The following is a 21173-nucleotide window of genomic DNA, read 5'->3' as shown; positions in this document are numbered from 1 at the left end:
ACCCACTGCAATAGGTTTTAAAATAATCCCCTAAGGGTCTATTCCAGTGGCCCGGGGGGTAAAAAGTTCAGAGAAAACAGCTAACATTAAATATAATTATATAACATTAATCCATTATACAACATCAAGTAATTCCTGTAAAATATATTATTTATACAACTTTTTCATTGTAGACTCATTATATGAAAAACATTTCTTAAATAGTAGAAATGACGCTAAGCCCTTATATCTTCACACATCAGGTAATTCAACCATAAAACTTGCCATGCACTGAGGAAGAATCTTCAAAACTTTTGAACAAACAGCAATTTTAAACTTGGAAGACAATATCATTTTATGTTATATATAACAAGCAGCTGTCAAATAAAACAGCCTTTTGGATTAAGCACAAGTAAGCTCCTGAGGAAAAATGGCTGTATTGTGTTCCAAATATGAAGACAGTAGGACAAAAAAATGCTTATGGCATGGAATATTTTCTATTCAGATAGGAACATTAAACAATTTTTTGGTTGAGCAATTTTATATCATAAGTATAAATGTTGGTGTATTGTGTTGTAATATACAGGCCAAACTCAATTTTAAAGAAAAATAACAATATGTTCACATTTCTGTTTCTCGAACATATTAAATTGAAAGATCAAAGTTAAATTTTCTATCCTAACAGATCTATACCAGGACAGATATAAATAGCAATGCCCTTCAATGTTGTAGAGCTTTCTAGTATGTAATGTATGTGATGTGATCCTCTGTTTAAGTCAGACCTTGACTAGATATATTATATATATATATATATATATAATATAAATTCCTTAAAAAGGAATGTTGGGGAGGTGCCCAGAATAACAAAGGGAAAACAAGTGGAGGTTGAAAAGTGTGGAGGAAAGTGTCAGGTAGAGGTAGATGTCTGTATGACCAAACACCTAAGTTAAAATATATTTGGCTCTAGAAGGAGGTGTGCTGGGGGAGAGAAATGGCAAAAAAAAAGAAGAGGAACTAAACTAAAAAGAATGGAGAGTCGAGGGTGAGGGAGCACCAGAAATATGATGGAAAAGGAGAACAGGGACAAGGGGAGAGGGAAAGGTGGGTTTAAGTGCTTTTTGCACCATGGGCCCGACAGTTTCTGGCTGCTTGACAATTTACATGGTTATTTGAGCATCATCTCTATAGTTCCTCTACACATTACCAAGATGGCTCATTACATGACAAATGTAAAACTCATCAATGACATTACAATAATTTAGCACATTCCTTGTTACACAAAGATGTCAAGTGGAAACAATCAATCCCACGTTTGAAAGCAAAAAACAAAATTAAATAAAGAAATATTACGTTCCCAATGTTTGCAGCAACCCGTAAAACACTCCTCTCAATGTTAAAAGTTCAATATTCACAGCTTGAGGCATATTATGGGAAAGAGTGGCGTCTTATAATCAGGGTCGTCTTATAATCGAGCAAATACGATATGTATTTGCTCGATTATAAGACGACCCTGATTATAAGACGACCCCCCAAATCTGAATATTAATTTAGGAAAAAAGAAAAAGCCTGAATATAAGACGACCCTATAGGAAAAACGTTTTACCAGTAAATGTTAATTCATCTAAACTATTTTTTTTTTAATAAAAGCTATGATTGAGAAAAATATTTTGGTTTTATTTCCTTCTATTTTCCAACCTGCCCCCCAGTTATGCACATCTGCCCCAGAAATGCCTTATACCCCCTATATGCCACTGTGCCCCATGATATGCCTTTTAACCCTCTAAATGCCACTGTGCCCCATGATATGCCTTTTAACCCTATTTGTCACTGTGCCTCATGATATGCCTTTTGACCCCCTATGTGCCACTCTGCCTCCAGAAATGCCTTATACCCCTATATGCCTCTGGCATTTAGAGGGTTAAAAGGCATATTATGGGAAAGAGTGGCATATAGGGAGGTTTAAGGCATTCAGGAGGCAGAGTGGCGTATAGAGGATTAAAAAGGCATTTCTGGAGGCAGAGTGGCATTAAGGGGGTTAAATGGCATTTCACAGAGCACTTTGCCTCCAGAAATGCCTTATGCCCCCCATTTAACACTCCCCCGCCCCCCCCCCCAAACTTACCGGTGCTTCTGACTTCCCTGTCATGTAGCCGGGGCAGCATGTAGATCCCATGCACTTACGCTGCAGCCAGAAGGAGGCGTGGCTAGCAGCGGGGGTTGTCTGCGTCCATCGCGCAGACCTTCCCCGACTGTCAGAGATCAGAGTTCCCCGCACCGGTGCGGCTAATCTACACACTGCCCCAGCTACACACCGGCGACTCAAAATTACCGGTAAGTGGGGCCGGGCGGGGGAGCAGGAGGATCCAGGTCCCCTGCAGCTGCGGGGGATCTGGATCTTAGTCGTCTCATAGTCAGACCTATTTGAGGTCTGATTATAAGACAACCCCGATTATAAGACGAGGGGTATTTTTCAGAGCATTTGCTCTGAAAAAAACCTCGTCTTATAATCGAGCAAATACGGTATACATGGGAAAAAAGAAAACAGAAATGCAAAAAATAGTGTAATATGTATATATCAATATTTGTGATTAATAATAAAAATACACAAATGTATGTGGTACATAAAGCCCATCAAAATTGCTAGTAAAACTTCTTAAAAGTTAAGAATTAAAAGTTCTAAAAGGTGCAATATTGTTGTAATTTTCAGTTTGAGGTAAAAGATTGCATTTAAAGCATAAGATGGCACAACAAAAGTTATGCTAAACACATATAAAGTGGCTGAAATCTTCTTAAGAATGATCTGAGTAGTCTCTCTTATATTTTCCTTCCTTCCTTCTTCCATCCCTTGATTCCTTCCTTCTTCCGTCCCTCGTTTCCTTCCTTCTTCCGTCCCTCGATTCCTTCCTTTCTCCCTTCCTTCCTCCATCCCTCGATACCTTCCTTTCTCCCTTCGTTTGGGGGAGGTATGGAATAGGGTCATTGCCTCCCATAGGGTGATTGTATACATTTGAACCCCCTGTTCCTCTGAGCAGGGGATGGGGGTAACTGGAATGTATCTATGAATAATACCCCCAAGTTGATTTAATTACCTATTGCACCACAACACAAAGTGAGAGAAGAGTGCAATCATTAGCCCCACCTAGGTTTACTAACATTCACTAGACTCTCTTTTACTCAAGTGTGAGCACTAAAGCAAGTTTGCTTTAGTGAATCTGTGAGTTGGACTTTTGTTTACGGCTAAAAACTTTTTTGCCATTATGCAAGCAATTACAGTGTAGTAAATAGACATCTTTATTCTATTTTTTGTATAAACAAACTCTCATGTTACATGTTTCGACATGGAGACATGGAGCATATTTTCCACGATTATTAAGAATGAGCTGCAGTTTGAACCAAAGTAAATATTCATAAATAAAACATATTATTAATACGGAAACCAAACATGTGATTAACTAGTCAATGACTTTTACCTGTGCAGGTGTTTGATTAACATATCCCTGTGGTGACTGGGACTGCAGTACTTGTGTGGCTGATTGATATGAACTTCCAGGTGAAACTGATTGACAAGAAGAGGCTAACATAAAACTTTGCTGCTGGGGTGGTTGTGCTAGAAGCCCTGGTGAAAAGACAGGGCAAGAAGATGGCTCAGATGTCTCCCCTGATGACTGGCGACTCAAGTTTAGCTGGTTAAACGGGATTGTTATGTCATCTCTCTGCAAAGCAATTAGATTATATAAATACATGTATTACAAAGAAAGAAGCCCATCCGATTTATACTAAAGCGTTTGTTTTTTTTAAGATTTTCACAGGGTTATTTGGCAAAAAACTGCAATGACATTAGACTAATTTGAACATTGTAATAATACATATACTGTAGTCAAAACACAACCAGGATAACTGCCCTGTGTCGTGCGTGGTTCTTGCCACGTTGTATGATTTTTGACATTAAACTTTCTTCAGCAACCTTAGTTGGGCTGCTCCTCATCTAGTTTTACTCCTTCTACACAGTTGTTTAAGTTATTGATTGTGTTTATCACCTGTTTGGTATAATTGTTTAATCATACACCTAACTATATGCCAACAAAATACCTGACTCTGTGCAAGTGTGCCTAGAGGTCTTAATGCTGTCTTAAAGGCAAAAGGTGGTCACACCAAATATTAATTTGATTTAGATTTTTCTTCTGTTCACTGACAGAAATAAATTAACATGTCTATTTTTTAAAGCATTTTACTTTCACACCTGATTATAACCTATGCATTTTGCACAGCACTTTACTGCATATATACTGTATTTAAACAGTAAGAACATACTTGAAACCAAGATCAGCAAGCCCAAAATGGACCTGGCATAGGGAACAATAAACATGAAAAACCCCTTATTAAAACATATGCTTTGTATGGCTTAGGGAACGCAGTCCTTAAATTAGGCCATGTACACTACCAATTAAGTGATGCTTTCTCACAATACATAAAATATCAACACAACCACAAAAAATTCCAGCAGCAACTGATAATTATCAGAAGAGGAAAAAGGTAGGGAACAAGGTTAATATAGGACTATCTGAAGATGACATCACTCACATGTTTCAACACTTTAGATTAATAAAGAACAATAATTGAAAGATAGACAAACAATATTCTGTCTAAATGGACATCAAACAGAAGACACTCAAGCATTTCTTAATTGAGTTTTATTCCTGTAACTGGATTTTACAGAAAACAAGCAATGTGATATAATGTACCACACATATTGTATGGAGAAATTTTAAAATTGTACATAAAAGTAGATTCACCTGTTTCCCATCTACATAAATTCCAGTTGTTTTGTCCTTTTTGTGCCTTCTCTCCCTATTCATAGGGAGAGAAGGCACAATCTCTAATACTTTACTGACACCTATTACTTTGATCTTGAAGCTAAACATATACATACTAATCACCTACTAAATTACCAGCATTATTGGATGGGATGCAATCTGCTTAAACACCAGTCTACATGTGGTGGTGGTACTAACCTATTAGCAGATCTACTTTTTAAAGAGAGAATAATACATTATCTTACCACATGGAATTGTTGTGTAGATGAGACAGGAACAAGATGTTGAGGAGGAGGATAAGAGACAACAGGGTATTGCACAGTCTGAGGTGAGGTCTGCATAGCCTGGACAGTCTGAGAGAAGTACACTTGTTACAATTTTATCAAATAGATGATTCCCATATTAACCTTACACTATGGTTTATCTAAAGAATCTCGCATAGACAAATTATATTCTAAATGCAGTTAATTGTGTGTGATTATTTTGATGTTACTGTATAAATAGTGGATTGCCGATTACAGATGGAAATAGAACAGATTTTTCCTAACGTGCAAAAATCTAAATGATCTCAATTATACTCCATGTTAATATGCCATATGGTGTGTTATTGCAAATTACATTTGCATAATGTAGAAACCACTTATGAAATATTTTATGAACAAAGAAATTGCGAGCAGGGCTCTCTCCACCAAATGTATCGGTTTGTCTAAGTCTGTCAATTCTTGTCTTGTCATATCCCTTGAATTTATGTATTGTATTAAGCGCTGCGTAAACTGTTGGCGCTATATAAATAAAAGATAATAATAATAATAATATAAGGTATGATAAATATGCAAAATGTTTTTTACATATTTGTAAAAAAAATGTGTATATTTGCGTGAATATACACATTTACACAAATAATTCAATATAGAATTCAGCCTGAAACTTGTAATTTTAATTGCTTTAAAGTAAGCTGTTAAGAAATCTAAAAATGCTCTTGTACATACCATGTTCTTTGTTCTGTATTCTATTGACATCAATTTTATATAGTAGATCTTTTTGCACATTGCCAGTCAATTACTTAAGAGGATTATGCTTTACACCCACTGCCCTCAATCACTTAAATTCTCAAAGTATAAAGTACAATGGTATCAAGATTATCAACACCACACTGAATAGGTATTCATAATATGATTTTATTAAAGCCGCAGCTCCACAAATATTTCATGATTAAAATTCCACGAATACTATTACAAGTACTATTTCAGATCCTCATTACGAGTTCCCAACACAAAGCAAATTAGGAATTTTATTTTAACAACATCGACTTTAAAATAGTATTCAGTTGTATCTGAATTGTTTTTGGTTACATTTGAAAAATACCTGTGTAGGAAGGTGCCCCTGTACTTGCTGCTGGGTTTGCTGTTGATGTGAAGTCTGTTCAGATGTTTGTCCAAGAATTTGGGGTCTTAACACCTGTTGAATATTGGGAGGATTGTATATCGCTGGTGTGCCATCTGGGTTTACAAATGGCTGGCCTGCAATTCAACAATATAATTAAAGAGACAGTAACCCTACCACTGCTCAGAATGTTGGCTTCATAACATTTTAATATATTAACCATAGTGCCTCCACTGCAGTGCTTGTTTTGCCATTTTATATGAAAGTGTTGGAAACACTAAACACATAATGGTCAGAAAGAATATGTCAGGTTCATGCTTGCAAATTTCAAAAATATAGGTCATTTAAAGTAAATGTGTTCCTAAACATAAGTTAGGTTGCTCAAATATTTATAAAATGTTTAAACAACTTTACATCTTAGCTGAGGGCCAATAAGGTGATCTTAAGATTTTCAGATCTTAAAGTACGGCCTTCTACAGCAATAAGAACACACATTTCAGCAGACTGTGACTTTTAATTGGCAGGTGCACAAATAAATACCCCAAAACAAAATAATAAAATGAAAAGCTTAGCTCCCAATCGGACCCCTCTCTGGCTATAATTTTTTGGTACAGGATGACCAGACTAAACATTTTCTATCTTAACCTTCCCTGCCTAGACCTTCACTAGATAGCATATATGGGTCCAGGCAAGTAATGCCAGCTTTGGATGATGGAATTTTTCCCCAAGGTCTTTCCTTGGCTTGGGAGCACACAGGAACTTCCCTCAGCTGTCTCCTTGATGGTGAGGCCTCGTAGGCTCAAGGTATTCACCTTTAAAGGTCTTTTGGTGTAGAAAAAAAATCATTTTGTTTCTAATTTTAAGTACAAGTCACTTGGCTGTACCATAGTATAACATACCCTTGAATGTATTCACATCTTTTAGCACCTCTGCTTTCTTGCATCTTTACATTTTAATAGCTGTCATTAATCACAAGTATAGTATTTCTAATTTGGGAAAGGGCAGATATACCCAGCCTGCAACCCATACTGCATAATACCTGTAGGTTCTGGATGACACTCCACCTATGCTGACACCATTTTTATAATTTTGGCTCTGTATGCTACTACAATGGATTTTGAGATGCAATTGAAGTGCAGGCTTTCAGTTTTAATTCAAGGAGTTGAACAAAAATATTTTATGAAATGTTTAAGAATTGCAACCATTTTTATACACAGTCCCCTGACTTCAGTGGCACAAATGTAATTAGACAAATCGACACTATCATAAATAAAATGTTAATTTTAGTTTAGGAATTGCAACCTTTTTTTATACACAGTCCCCTTAGTTCAGTGGCTCCAATATAATTGGACAAATCAACACAATCATAAATAAAATTTTTAATACTTTGCAGGCAATGAAGTCTGGAACGCCTGGACATCACAAAACACTGGGTTTTCTCCTTTGTTATGCTTTGCCAGCTGCAATTGTCTTCAGTTGTTGTGTGTTTGTGGGTCTTTCTGCCATAAGTTTTGTTTTCACCAAGTTAAATGCATGCTTGATTCGGTTGAGTTTAAGTGATTGACTTGGCCATTGCAGAATATTACAAACTCCTGGGTTGCTTTTGCAGTATGTTTTGGATCATTGTCCATCTGCAAAGTGAAGCGCTCTCCAATCAACTTTGCTGAATTAGGCTGAATCTGAGCAGACAATATATCCCTATCCACTTTTCATCTGGCTTCTTCTGTCTTTAATCACATCATGTTATGGTCTGGCTGCTTTTCTGTTCACTGCCAGAGTTATACAGCCTGTCTGGTAATCTCCTCCTTAGTTACCATGGCTACTCTTCTTGGACCAGCCCATTATCCAGTCCCTTTAGGTTATTTAAACAACAAGGATTCACTTCCTCCTGGCCCTTGTTGTTTGGCTGCTAGTGTGTTTATCCTACGTTAGTGTGCCCGTGCTATCCCTGATGACCCTCCTGGCTCCTGATCCCTGGCTTGCTTCCTGGCTTTGTTATGCTCTGTGTTCCTGAACCGACTTAGGTGAGTACCGTTATGGCTTCTGACCCCGGCTTGTCTTTTGAGCTACGTTTTTGGTATACGATTTTGCCTTGTTTACATTATTTTTAATAAAGGTGTTTTGCACTATAGTTTATGTCTGGTTCCTGGTCCCTAACATTACACAAGGGCCATAAACTCAGAAGGTACGATCCAACTAATGTCTTTACCTGTTTGGACCAGGTAGACCAGAGAATGGGTCAGCTTGCACAGGGCCTTCAGATGTTGCTACTTCAAACGGCGCACCGTGCTTTGCCATCTCAGCAACCTCAGGCTGCCCCTATAGCCTCTGCTACCCCCTTGGCTTTGTTATTATACTACTTTTTCAATAAACTTCATAAACTGGACTTCTGTGGATTCATCAGCTGGAGTATGGAAATGCATTAATTGCTCACACTTTTCTCTTTACCACTGGCCATTGAGGCCATTGACAGCAGACCCTTACAGCCCGCTCTGGTGACTCACAAGACTGTCCAGCTATCTATGACTGTAGGGGCTCTCCACCATGATGTACTCCAATGTAAAGTATTTAGTTCTACTCATTACCTACTGGTTATTGACTGCACCATCGAGTTGCAACCTGGTGCAATACCTTCTGGTGAACAAGTATACCATCTCTCTGTCACAGAGAATAAGGCCATGAAATAGTGTGTTGCAGATGCTCTATCCCGGGAGTTCATTCACAAGTTCTCTTTTTCTTTGTGAAGAAGATGGGTTCCAAGCTTAGACTCTGTATTGACTACATGGGTCTTAACCGTGAAGAACGTCTATCTGATACTCCTGATAACGGAGCTCTCTGACTGCCTGAAAAGGTCCACCATCTTCACCAAACTCAACCTGCAAGGGGCATACAATTTGGTCAGAATTAAAGAAGGTCACGAAAGAAGACTGCGTTTAACACCAGAAGCGGGCATTTTCAATACCTCGTAATGCCCTGCGGTCACTGCAATGCTGTCTTCCAGGAATTTATTAATGATGTCCTCCGGGACATGTTGCAGAAACTCCAGGTGGTTTCTCTCAATGACATTCTGATACACTCTCCATCCTTAGGAAACCACCACACAGATGTCGCTTGCTGCAACGGCTCTGAAAGAACCATTTTTGAGTTACATTATTTCCGCTGCTGTGTTCTCCTTAAAGCTCTCTGCGGTCCTAGAATGGCCCCCACCAGTGGGTCTCTGTTCTTCCAACGTTTCCATGGCTTCGCCAACTACTAACGTGGGTTCATGTGAAACTTCTCCTCCCTGGTAAAGACACTTATGGACATGACTAGAAAGGATGCCAATTCCACCCATTGGTCTCCAGAAGCTATAAGAACCTTTGAGTCTATTAAAAGTGTGTTTGCTTAGGCTCCTATATTGGCCCACAAGAACACTTACTTGCCTTTCACTCTGGAAGTCGATGACTCTGAGGCATCCTACCCCAGAAAGTCAGTTAAACCCTTGTGGTTTATTTTGCAAATAAAGTCTCTTTTTAATTACCTGGTATCCTACCTCCCAGGTACCAAGAATGTGAACGCCAATGCACTGTCCAGACAATTTGCTTCCTCTAATGAGGAGAACCCTCTGACACCTATGATCCTTCCAGACCACATTCTAGCTTTAATTTAAACCAGTAAAACATCTCTAATAGGTGAGGAAATCTGGGCCGCACTGGTAAATACCCCTCCTGAAACCCTATCCAGTGTTGTTAAGTAGCTGAGAACCTTTGCCCTAAGGTGCTCAGCACGTATCACAATCTTAAAGCAGCTGGGCAGCCCAGAAAAAAACAGTTACTATGGTCCATTTCTAAACTGTTCTGATGGCCCTGTCCAGTGATGTTGTCGCCTTTGTTGCTGCACGTACCATTTATGCCCAAAGTTAATCTCCCGGACACGTTCCAGTGGGCCTGCTACAAACTATTCCCAATGGTGAAAGACCTTGGTCCAACTTACTTCATTGTGGACCTGCCACCTTCCAATGGCAACACGGTAATCCTAATTGCCGTTTTTCGAAAATGTTCCACTGTGTCCCTCTCAAGAAGCTCCCTACAGCTACGGAATTTGCTTTAGTTTTCATAATAGGTTACATGGGCTACCAAAGAATAGACCAGGGCAGCCAATTTCTGGTGAGCATTTTGCACACAAATGAGTATCCAGATCTTTTTCTTCTCAACCTACCATCCACAGTCTAATGGAGCTGCGAAATGGACAAATCAGGCGCTGGAGCAATTTCTGCTGTGTTACATTTCTGACCACAAGTTTGGCAGGTCAGACCTAATACCTTAGGTGGAATTTGCTCATAATGCTGCCATAAATGCATCCCCTAAACTGTCTCCCCGCTACACTGGGCCATTTCATATCCAGCGACGGATAAACGCGGTAGCCTATGCCCTAGATCTTCACCAGTCCATGCGTATCCACAACGTGTTTCATGTATCCATTTCCGCTCCTCGCCCTTTCTCCAGCGACAACCATGAGGAGTATGAGGTCAAGTCCATTGTTGATTACTCACCAGCCCATTAACCATCCCACAGCCCCTAACACATCATAAATAAACACAAGTGCTTTCGATCATTGGCCGTTCCAAGCCTTCTCCAAACTTTTTTCTTCCCATCATTCTGGTACGGGTTGATCTTAGTTTCATCTGTTCGACGAATGCTGTTCTAAAACTTTTTTACATGTTTTTTTGGCAAAGTCTAATCTGGCCTTTCTATTCTTGAGGCTTATAAATTGTTTGCACCTTGGGATGAACCCTCTGTATTTTCTCTTCAGAAATCTTCTCTTTATGGTAGACTTGGATAATGATATGCATATCTCCTGGACAGTGTTCTTCACTTGGCTGGATGTTGTGATAGTTTTTTTCTTTACCATGGAAAGGATCATACAATCATCGATCACTGTTGTTTTCTGTGGACGTTGAAGCCTTTTTTTGTGTTGCAGAGCTCACCACTGTGTTTTTTTTTTCTCTCCTAATTTTCGTCTTGTCTCTCTGATGGATTTTTTCTTTGTTTCTTTTTTGGAGCCTAAGGAAGGCCTGTTTCACTTGCATTGAGAGCTCCTTTGACCGCATGTTGTAGGTTCACAGCAACAGCTTCCAAATGCAAATACTGCACCTTGAATCAACTTCAGACCTTTTATCTGCTTACTTGACGAAGAAATAATGAAGGAACATTTTTGAGAAATTGTCCAATTACTTTTGGCCCCTTGAAAAAGAGGGGGCTGCATATTAAAGAGCTGTAATTCCTAAACCCTTCCTCCAATTAAAGCTGAAAAGCTGCAGTTTAAGCTCACATTCATTATTTAATTGTAACTTGAATTTATTTTGTTAAACAGCCGAAATAACAAAACTTGTGTTAGTGTCCAAATATTTGCAGACCTCACCTTCCAGTTACAATAATGATTTACAACATTAACAATGTCTACACTGTATTTGATGATATTTTAATGGACAAAATTTGTTTTACTTGCAAAAACAAGGAAATTTCCAAGTGACCTCATTATACAAAAATATTTGGGGCCAATACAAACCATTGTCTATTCATTAACAGGACTATGCATAAGACACATGGTCACGCATTTATTCTAAGGCAAAGGAAAGGGTTTTTTACAGTAAGAAAAATAATGATGTGGAATTCTCTGCCTGCAGGGGTAGTTTTATCAGAGTCTGTACAGACGTTTAAACAGCAACTGGATGAATATTTGCAAAAACATAATATTCAGGATATAACTTTTCTAGAAGGATTTTTTTCCCCTAGTTTGATGGATGCATGTCTTTTTTCAGCCTATGTAACAAAGATTTCAGTTTGTTTTGCAATTGAATTGTTCATGTTATAGGTCACATTAAATTATCAGCGAACCTTATACTATATATTCTTTTTGGTATCTTTTTGGTATCACATTTCATCAAATAATATACTTTATCAAGTGACCATGGATTTAAGGACATGCATGAAAAAGCACCAACAAATATGATATGCTTTACATAATTTTTGCTAACAGTACCAATGGGCATGCATTAAGAGAACATTTACTTTATATATATAGCTATTGAAGAGTCACTAGAATATCTAAAGAGAGAAGTGTAGATAAAGATGAAGTTGTTTTTTCATATTGTGAAATTTTCTGCAATATATAACCCTGTCCAAATCATGAAAAATATCACATTTAGATTGCAAGTAATACATGAATTGACAAATAAGAAATTTCCATTTGAGAAATATCTAAATAACAACCCTCTAGGCCTGCATTTGTATATTATTATGCTGGCCTGGAGTCCAGATAAGCAGTGCTAAACCAGAATATTACCTGTGTGAGGGTTGAGCAAGATGCTGCCAGGAGGTATGCCTGTAGCTTCAAGTGGCAGTAAAATATAGCTGGTGTTACTAGGAGCTACTCCATTTTCAGGAAAAGATATGCTGCCTGTGGTGCTGACTGACGTTCCTGGGACAATGGGTGAATTTTGAAGAGGCTGATGCGTTCGTGATAGAGATCCTGAGGAACCATCACTGCTGGAAGACTCTGAGCCTGAAACAGTACAAACATTTTCATTTTCCTTAATATGCATACTTTGCATACAATAGATACACTCAAGATAAAGCATTTTAAGACAGGGCTTGTCAAACCAACCTAATCGCATTCTATGAAGAAGTCTGTAAAAATACAGATCTAGGAATTAATGTGATCTATTTGGACTTTGCTAAGGCACTTGATACGCTTCCACACACAAAACATTACTGTAAAAATCAAAAATAGGATTGGAAATTGGCTAAAAGATAGAATGCAAAGAGTGGTTATAAATGGAAAATTATCAAACTGGACCAAGTTATTAAGTGGAGTACCTAGGGGTTCTGTCTTGGGTCGTCTTCTGAGCCGTGTCTCAGTGTTTGCTGATGACACAAAATCAGGTAGGATAATACAGTCTAACCTTGATGTTCCTTGATGAGTGGAGGCTGGGCAGGCAAGTGGCAAATATAGTTCAATACAGACAAATTTGGTAAAAAAAAAAATACTACTAAGGAGAAGGATTTAGGAGTAATTGTAGGTGACACAACAGTGTGCAATGCCAGTAAGCAGCTGCAAAGGCCAATAGGATATTGGCATGTATAAAAAGTAGTATTGATTCACGGGAGGAGGATATCTTCTTGCCTCTTTATAAGTCAATAGTAAGACCAAAACCTGCAGCCCTAATAAGGTTAATTTCTGAATTTGTACAAGCTCTCTGAATACTCTGATTATTTGGTTTCAGTTATTGCATGTATTTTGTTTTATCATGTCAGTTCCTCCTACTCCCACAATGTGCAGAAGGGAATTGCCTCGATGTTGAGGCATTCAGCAACAACGAGATTGGCACCAGGGGCCATGTCTGGCCCCTCCCTGGGGCGTCAACATCCACCATACACCGTACACACAATGGTGTTGCTAAAATGCCTCGATAGCGGGGCATTCAGCTACACCAAACACCCACCCTAGGACGTACTGTGACAGCTCTGGAGAGCAGTCACAACCACCACTGCGAGATTTTGCCACTCGCAAGATGGCAGCGTGTCCTTTAAAAAACTCTTAAGACTCTTAAAAGACTCCTCTGAGAACTCTGGCTCCCCTTGTTGGTTGAATACAGCTTTCGAATCACAATGTGATTAGTAAAATAAAGTAAAAAAAATAATAATTAGAAAAAAATAAAAATAATTAGAAAAAGAAATAAAAAAAATGGTTACATGTAAAAATAAGTTTCCACTGATGTCACCATCAGGGGAACCTTCCAGTTCCAAAAAATGTAAAAATATATATAAGCAAGTCCTAAAATTAGCACTATATCTTCAAACAATTCTCGCATGGAAAGAGTTAAAATACTGGCATGTTAAATACCGTTGGGGTGTCTACTTTAAAAAAAAAAAAAGTATGATTTGATGGGATAAATTGAATTGGCCGAGTTCAACAATGTCCCAATTAACACATGGAGAAGGATGACCACATGTCAAATTTCCAATTTGAAAAATGCACACGTTCCAAATGTGCCCTTTTAGCCACCAAACCACCCGAGAAACCCATACATGTTGGGTAACACTATACTCAGGCGACGTTGCTGAAGACATAGTGGGGTGACAGTGACATTTACCAGAAGCTAAAAATGTATACCTAAAGTGCAACGTGTGTGGGAAAAATACACACAGAAAATACTACTGCAAACTTTGACAAAGGCTGGTGGTAAAATGTGTGCATGCAAAGAGTTAAAATAACAGCATTTGGAATACACTGGGGTGTTTAGTTTTCAAAAATATATGGTTTTATTGGACACAATGAATTAGCCAGACTCAAAGATGTATCAAATAGGGCATAGACAGTGGATCACCAAATGCCAAAGTTCAACAATGAAAAATGTGCATGCCCCAAATGTGGCCCTTCTGACCCAAAACAGCCAGGCTGTTCTCATCACTGTACTCAGGAGATGTTACTGAACACATATTGGGGTGTTGTGTGACAGTGATGTATACCAGGACCTGTTAATTCATACATGAAGTAAAATATGTGTGGAAACAAGTTTGACAAAGACTGGTGGTAGAATTAGTGTATGCAAATAGTTAAAATACTAGAATATGAAATACTCTTTGGTGTTTAGTGTTCAAAAATATATGGTTTGATGGGGAAAATGGATTGGCCAGCTTCAAAAAATACTTACTTGTATTTAAAGCCCCCATAACTTGCAAAAAAAAACATTGGGTATTTCTAAACTCAGGAGAAATAGTAGAATCTATTTAGCAGGTTTTTTTCATTAGCTTTCATAGATGAGTAAAAGATTTTTTTAAAGTAAAAGTCCTTTTTTTCTCAATTTTATATATATTGTTTTCTAGTACATGATATGATTCAATCAAAACAATGATATCTAAAGAAAGCCCTTCTTGTCCTGAAAAAATAATATATAATTTGTGTGGGTTCAGTAAACAGGAAAGAAGAAAAATACAGCTAAACACGAGCACCGCAGAAATGTTAAAACAACTGTTGTCACGAAGGGTACAAAAAATAAAATCAGCCATTGCCCCAAAGGGGTTAATGTTTACTGGTATAACATCAATGTCAACATTAAGGAACCCTTATATGTACCAACTACCTGCTTTAGACAGTTTGCCAGTGCTCCTGTTGCTACTGCCAGAGCTATCTCCCCTTGTCAGCACTGTTATTCCACCAAAGCTGGCAGTTTTTGTAATGGCTGGCTTCAGATTGCGGTTTGAGCTATCTGAATCTGTACTGCTCCAAGGTCTTTGATCAGCCCATTTTAGATCATTTTCTGTGCTGCTTTGACGACTTCCAGATGTTTTTCCAGAGCCATTTCTATTACCCCTAGAAGGAATAGCAATGTAAAGTAATTTTACAATGTTAAGTAAAAAGTAAAAATTAATGAACTAATAACAATGTATATGTATATATGCATGTTTGCCCTACTAGTTCTGAACACTGGCATTCAAATTTTATTATTATTGCAGTTGGGTTTATATATTTGTTATTTGTTATTTAACCTCTTGGCATTCTAGGGTTTTGTAAATACCTCATCTAAAAAAGCGCACATTAGCTATGAATGCCCTCTTTATTATTCCACGTACCCATACAATTCACATACAGCTTCATGACAATGTGGCAACTAATTAACTGATTTATTGATTCAGTTCTGGATTGCAAGCTTGTGAGCAGGGCTATTTTTACCAAACGTTTCGGTTTCTCTGTCAATTCTAGTTTTGCCATATATTTGTATTGTAAGAACCACTGCATTATTATATAAATAAAACTTAATGAATAAATAATTAGGTGTTTAAAGTACTAAACCACTAGATACAATTAATGGTCTAATACAAATTAACCTTGGTAAAAAACTAACAGTACTGGATATTAATCTACAATGTTTGTTCCTAGGTGACAAATAAAAAGACAGATGTTTGTATAATAATTATAACTGTATACTGAAAATGTTATGCTGTGGATACTCAAGTTGCATTAGTTATGTTTCTGCTTGTTTTTGCATTCATTTATATAGATAATCATAATTATTTCTAGACCATTTAATCTTTTTTACTTATACATTTTGATTAGTGTTACATTTCATCTACTGTAACAATGGCTGCTTCTTGTATTTATACAAACCTAAAAAGCTGCCTCTTCTTTTGTATGTCATTACATACACTTGTGCTGTCTGCAATTCTAGTCATTAAAAAAAAGAAAGAGAAAAATAGATTAGGGCCCAGACTCATATCCTAAACAGCAATAAACATATCCACTGGCAAACAGTTCATAGACACCTCCAAACTGTCCCACTTAAATAGGTACAGTTGTTATTCTAGGGCAATATTGTGCTTTCCTGTCAAGTTGCCCTACTATCCAGCTTTTGCAGATAATGGTGATAATGGGCTCGTTGGAGAGATCAACCACTGAGCTGTAGAATTAATCAAGTTATGCTTGATTGCACATATTGAATCAGATGAAGCATATGATGTCATATAATAAGAAAAAAATCATGATTTTGTATTTAATATTACTTGAAATGCAGTACAATATCCAATTTCATTTGTTATTTTTTCATAGAAAAGTACTCAATGCAGTGCTTACTTTAAAAATGAGTTTTTTTTTGTGCCCCATTTTGTCCCAACTATAAAATCAAGATATAGTATAGCTCAAGTTGAATTACACCAATGTTAATTGCTGAACCACAGAAATACACAATGATGCTACAGGGCTGTATCTCCCACAATGCAAACTAGGCTAATGTTTTTCGAGGAGCTGCCAAATTTCTGACTCTTCTACGGTTAAAGTTTATGCCACTTTGTAAATTATAGAGGTGATTCCTTGTTCAGCACTAATATTACTAAATAAACACATTGTTACATTGCCTATTTACAGTTGTTTCAAACTTGCATGTAAATATAAATGGCTATCATAGGCAGCTGCTGAAGAGTAATAGCTATTAGTCATAAACTAGAAACCTTTAATTCCAATATTCATAAAACATTTTAAAACCTCATACTTATTAGAAGTGACTTTTTCCACATTAAAACGTAAGGTGAGAGCACAGGTGCCAGTAGTTTTTAAGGTTTTAAGTTGATCCCCCTCTACTCCCCACTTGCTGTGAAGAACAACATGAAACAAAATATTTCTTGTGTTTGTTGTTAGCAGTTTTCGTTTCAGAAATTATGCTTCTACTTTACTAAATGCAGAAGACCTCACCAAAGTATTGATTTTAATACCTCAATATACCATCAACTTTTTAAGTTTTCACACAGAAATGACAATGGTTTTGTGGGAAATTTATGTAATAAATGACCAGTATGAAACTAGTTGTATCAGGGTCAACGTTAGAATAAGTCAAAAGGAGACTTGGCTAGGCTTGGCTAGGAAGAACATTTTAATCAGTGATGATATTTTCAGTGCTTCAGGGATTTAAATTATTTATCAGTGTATGATTAATAACAAATTCCTTTAAATGTCACAATTTTCTCCCACTGTGACCTATCAATATCTTATTTGTCCGCTGAACCCATCAATTACTCTACCAAAGTCAAAAACTATAAGCATTTTATGTGTGTAAACTGCAAAACTACAGATATGCACTTGGTGATTTCTATATAGTGCTTTAGGCTAAAATGTCCAACTTTATTATACTGGTATATCTCTTCAATGGAACAATGAACATAGCTAGAAAGAAAAATTAGTTTTAACAGAAACTTTACTTTATATATATTTACCTGATTTCCATGAAAAAGTTTTCTTGGGAGGTAACTGACTGTGAAATAAATGAGAAATGATATATGCATTTAATATATTGTATTTAACATATAAAAATTATATTGATAATCATGGATTATAAAAAATGGTATGTGAATGAATTAATTTGGTTCTAGAAGAAAATAGTAACATAGCGGTTACAAGATAATTAGAAAAGCTGGAGCCTTGGCAAACTGCAAAACAACATCTATTGAATACATACATTTTAGTTTTAATTAGAATTCATTAGAATTTATCATATTTACTATCAGTATGTGAGTAACTGAAATACTGTAATTAAGCCAAAGGCTATGTGGAAGTGACTTTTCCGTTCCTGCTGTAGTTGATTTAGACTACATTAATCATAAAATAATACACTCAAGTTTGGCCAGCATTTCCTTTGAAAGTGATTATGATTGAATTAACAGAAACACAAGAAGTAACACAGACACAAAGCGAGTGGGTCAAGGTTAAAACGGAGGTAAGAAACAAAATATGTCATAACTGATGCTACAATGGTTAACAGACCCATGTAGTCAAAAGAAATTAGCTCAAGTTAATGTTTTTATAACCTTTTGGAACCTGTATAACAAATAATATATTCTGCTTTGACATTTTAGAGAAACAAAAAGCACAACATGTAAAGTGGAAGAAACTGAAAAGAAAGCTATACTAGAACACTAGCAAAAAGTGAGGTAAATTGGTTTGTAGCTACAATGGTAACCAACAACGCTACTGAACCCTGAAGGGGTAATGCATTTATAACCCTTTGGAACTTATATAACAAATAAAAAAAATTCTGCTTTGACAATTTGATAACATTTTAGAGAAACAAAAAGCACAATATATACAAGAAAGTGAAAAGAAAGCTATCCTAGAACACTAGCAAAAAGTGAGGTAAATTGGTTTGTAGCTACAATGGTAAAGACAACCCAAGGCATCCCAGAGCAAATCAGCTATACGAGCTAGTACATGTATACAAAGCTATCAAGAAATGGGCTCATGCTACAGGAAATGGCAGTAGGGGTAATAAGTATTCAAGACTGAACTCACCTCATCGGCCACATGATGAGATGTTTCCCCTGACTGATGTCACACTATTTTTCTAACTTACAAACTACATAGTATTTTCTGTTCTGAAAATAACATATGGAATTCATAGTGTATGTTCATGTTGGTTTTGAACTTGGGCTGACACTGGCTCCCAATGTGAGGATAAGCAAATATTGCATTATGGATTGTGATAATAATACAGATAAACAGCCTACCAAAAAGGGTAAATCAGCAGAAGGGATAATTATGCTGTTGGTAAAAAAAAACTAAAAAAGAAAATAAAAAAAATAAGAAAATAATAAAAAGAAAATAAACTGCTAGCAGGAAATGTTTCATAAATGGGGAAAATGGTACTTAATGAACTTGATGCAGTCAATCAGTCGCAATAAACTGCTCTCATTAAGCATTCCTTAAGCCAGTGTTGGAGCTCACAAGAAGTATCACGTGCAGGGAGATGGATTTGGCCCAACACTTTTTTTTGCACGGCACTTAGTTGTAAGAAGTAAATGAAAAATTAAAAGGGACTTTACAGCTATCATATGCATTAAAGTACATATGATAGCTAGTGTGCTCTTTTAATCTTCATACAATGACTTACATAGTGTTGTAATCACTTGCATCTGTGTGTAGAAATCTACCAGCTTTCCCTTCCACTTTATTGAAAGTATATAGTATTGCAAATGTATGTGAACACCTAGAAGTGAGCTGGCAAACATAAACTCATAAATGTATATCCTATGCATTTTTCCCTAGATAATTAATCCCATTAGAAGAATGTCTAAGTTATAAACATTAAAAACGAGCAAATGAGGAGAAAGCAACCAAAAATCCTTAATGTAATCGTTAAAAGGATTAATTATATTATGAATGTATTATTTTTCCTAAAAATATGCATGCACAAATGGCATTGAAAATGATTAGAAGTTTAAAATTTATAAATAATATCCAATTATAAACACTTATTTTCTGAGCTGTCTGTGCAACTATTTACTATATTGCTACATTAAGCATATACCATGTAAACTTTACAATGTATAATTTTTAATTTGTAGTCAAGTTGTTAGAATAAGTTAGAACAGAAGGGCACTGGCTGTCTAAAAAATATAAATGAAGCACTGAAGAGGCAACAACTACTCACATCTTGGGCAAATATCCTTTCTCTCACTCTCTGATACTCTTCTTCTCTTTCCTCAATTGATTTACTTCGTCTGTCATCTCTAAATGGATGATTTCTATTTTGCTGAGTAGAAAAAATATCAAGACAGTTAAAAAAGTTTAACTTCAGTAATCTACAGTAAAGCCCATTCACTTAAGTATTCCATGTAAATGTTACACAGAAGACTGTATGCAAGAACGTGATAACTGTAAATATTGCTATCATACTTATGAAGCAGGTTTAAATATATGTTGTAATGGATTGTATTGCTTGCCAAATCAAACAAAATTATGAGATGTAAATTGTTTGCAAGCGGTCCCTGCCAATATAATAATAGTTTTATTGATAGCTCCACATCAAAATTATATGTTACTGTACTTTAAGAGCCAACATTTAAACCAAGGTGCAACAATGTGATGTTGCTGGTTATAGAGTAAAACATAATTTATGTAATGGGTTAGCCAGTTCACAAGCAAAGGTATGGATGGAAAGTTAGCGAATAAAAGGTTTTGTATGCTTCTGCATGGAGTCTAGGTGACTGCATAGAGGTATCACTTAAAATACGCTTTCAGAAGTGTCATCATATGTGTGGGCCAAATAATAATTTCCCTTAAGAATACATTTATTTCTACCCATGTATATATGAAAGTACTTTTCCTGAATTGTCATTAATTCGTTTGAGGAAATAAGTTGGAGGATTGCAGATACCTAACATTCTCAAGAGAAGATTTATACAAGTCCAATTTTACAGCTTAAAATCACTCAATTAAACATAAGTCACCACTGAATGAAACAAAATGAAAATAGTTTACTGACAAAACTCTTTACTTTGACTATAGGCAATGGACACATACTATTACTACAGTCGTAAAGATGAACAGGTATGTCTGAAGCAAATACAGTGGGTCAACTGTGTTATTATTTTTTTATTAATGTTCCCATTTAAAGCTAATGTGGTTGATATTTTGCATCCACCAAAAGTATTGCCTAAGGTTTTTGTTGCAATTTATTCTTATACACTTCCC

At 36.5% G+C, this 21173-nt stretch overlaps 1 protein-coding gene across 11 annotated transcripts in view; it reads right to left on the bottom strand.

Annotated features, from left to right (window-relative positions):
- Positions 1–21173, bottom strand: part of ARPP21 (cAMP regulated phosphoprotein 21) — a 99252-nt gene that overhangs the window by 22405 nt on the left and 55674 nt on the right. For 6 of the 11 annotated variants that reach the window (XM_053467386.1, XM_053467387.1, XM_053467389.1 and 3 more), the window contains 8 exons: positions 20131–20232; positions 17921–17958; positions 16326–16382; positions 15298–15530; positions 12501–12719; positions 6159–6313; positions 5039–5146; positions 3450–3692 (listed from right to left, as the gene is read on the bottom strand). In XM_053467386.1, the coding sequence (XP_053323361.1) occupies positions 3450–3692; positions 5039–5146; positions 6159–6313; positions 12501–12719; positions 15298–15530; positions 16326–16382; positions 17921–17958; positions 20131–20232 (1155 nt within the window). The remainder of the gene's footprint in view (positions 1–3449; positions 3693–5038; positions 5147–6158; positions 6314–12500; positions 12720–15297; positions 15531–16325; positions 16383–17920; positions 17959–20130; positions 20233–21173) is intronic. The other 5 variants (XM_053467388.1, XM_053467393.1, XM_053467392.1 and 2 more) reach the window with 5 other exon arrangements.

This window comes from Spea bombifrons, chromosome 5 (genome assembly GCF_027358695.1).
Source record: "Spea bombifrons isolate aSpeBom1 chromosome 5, aSpeBom1.2.pri, whole genome shotgun sequence".
NCBI classification, from domain to species: Eukaryota; Metazoa; Chordata; class Amphibia; order Anura; family Pelobatidae; genus Spea; species Spea bombifrons.
This window is presented reverse-complemented; position numbering and strand designations above follow the sequence as displayed.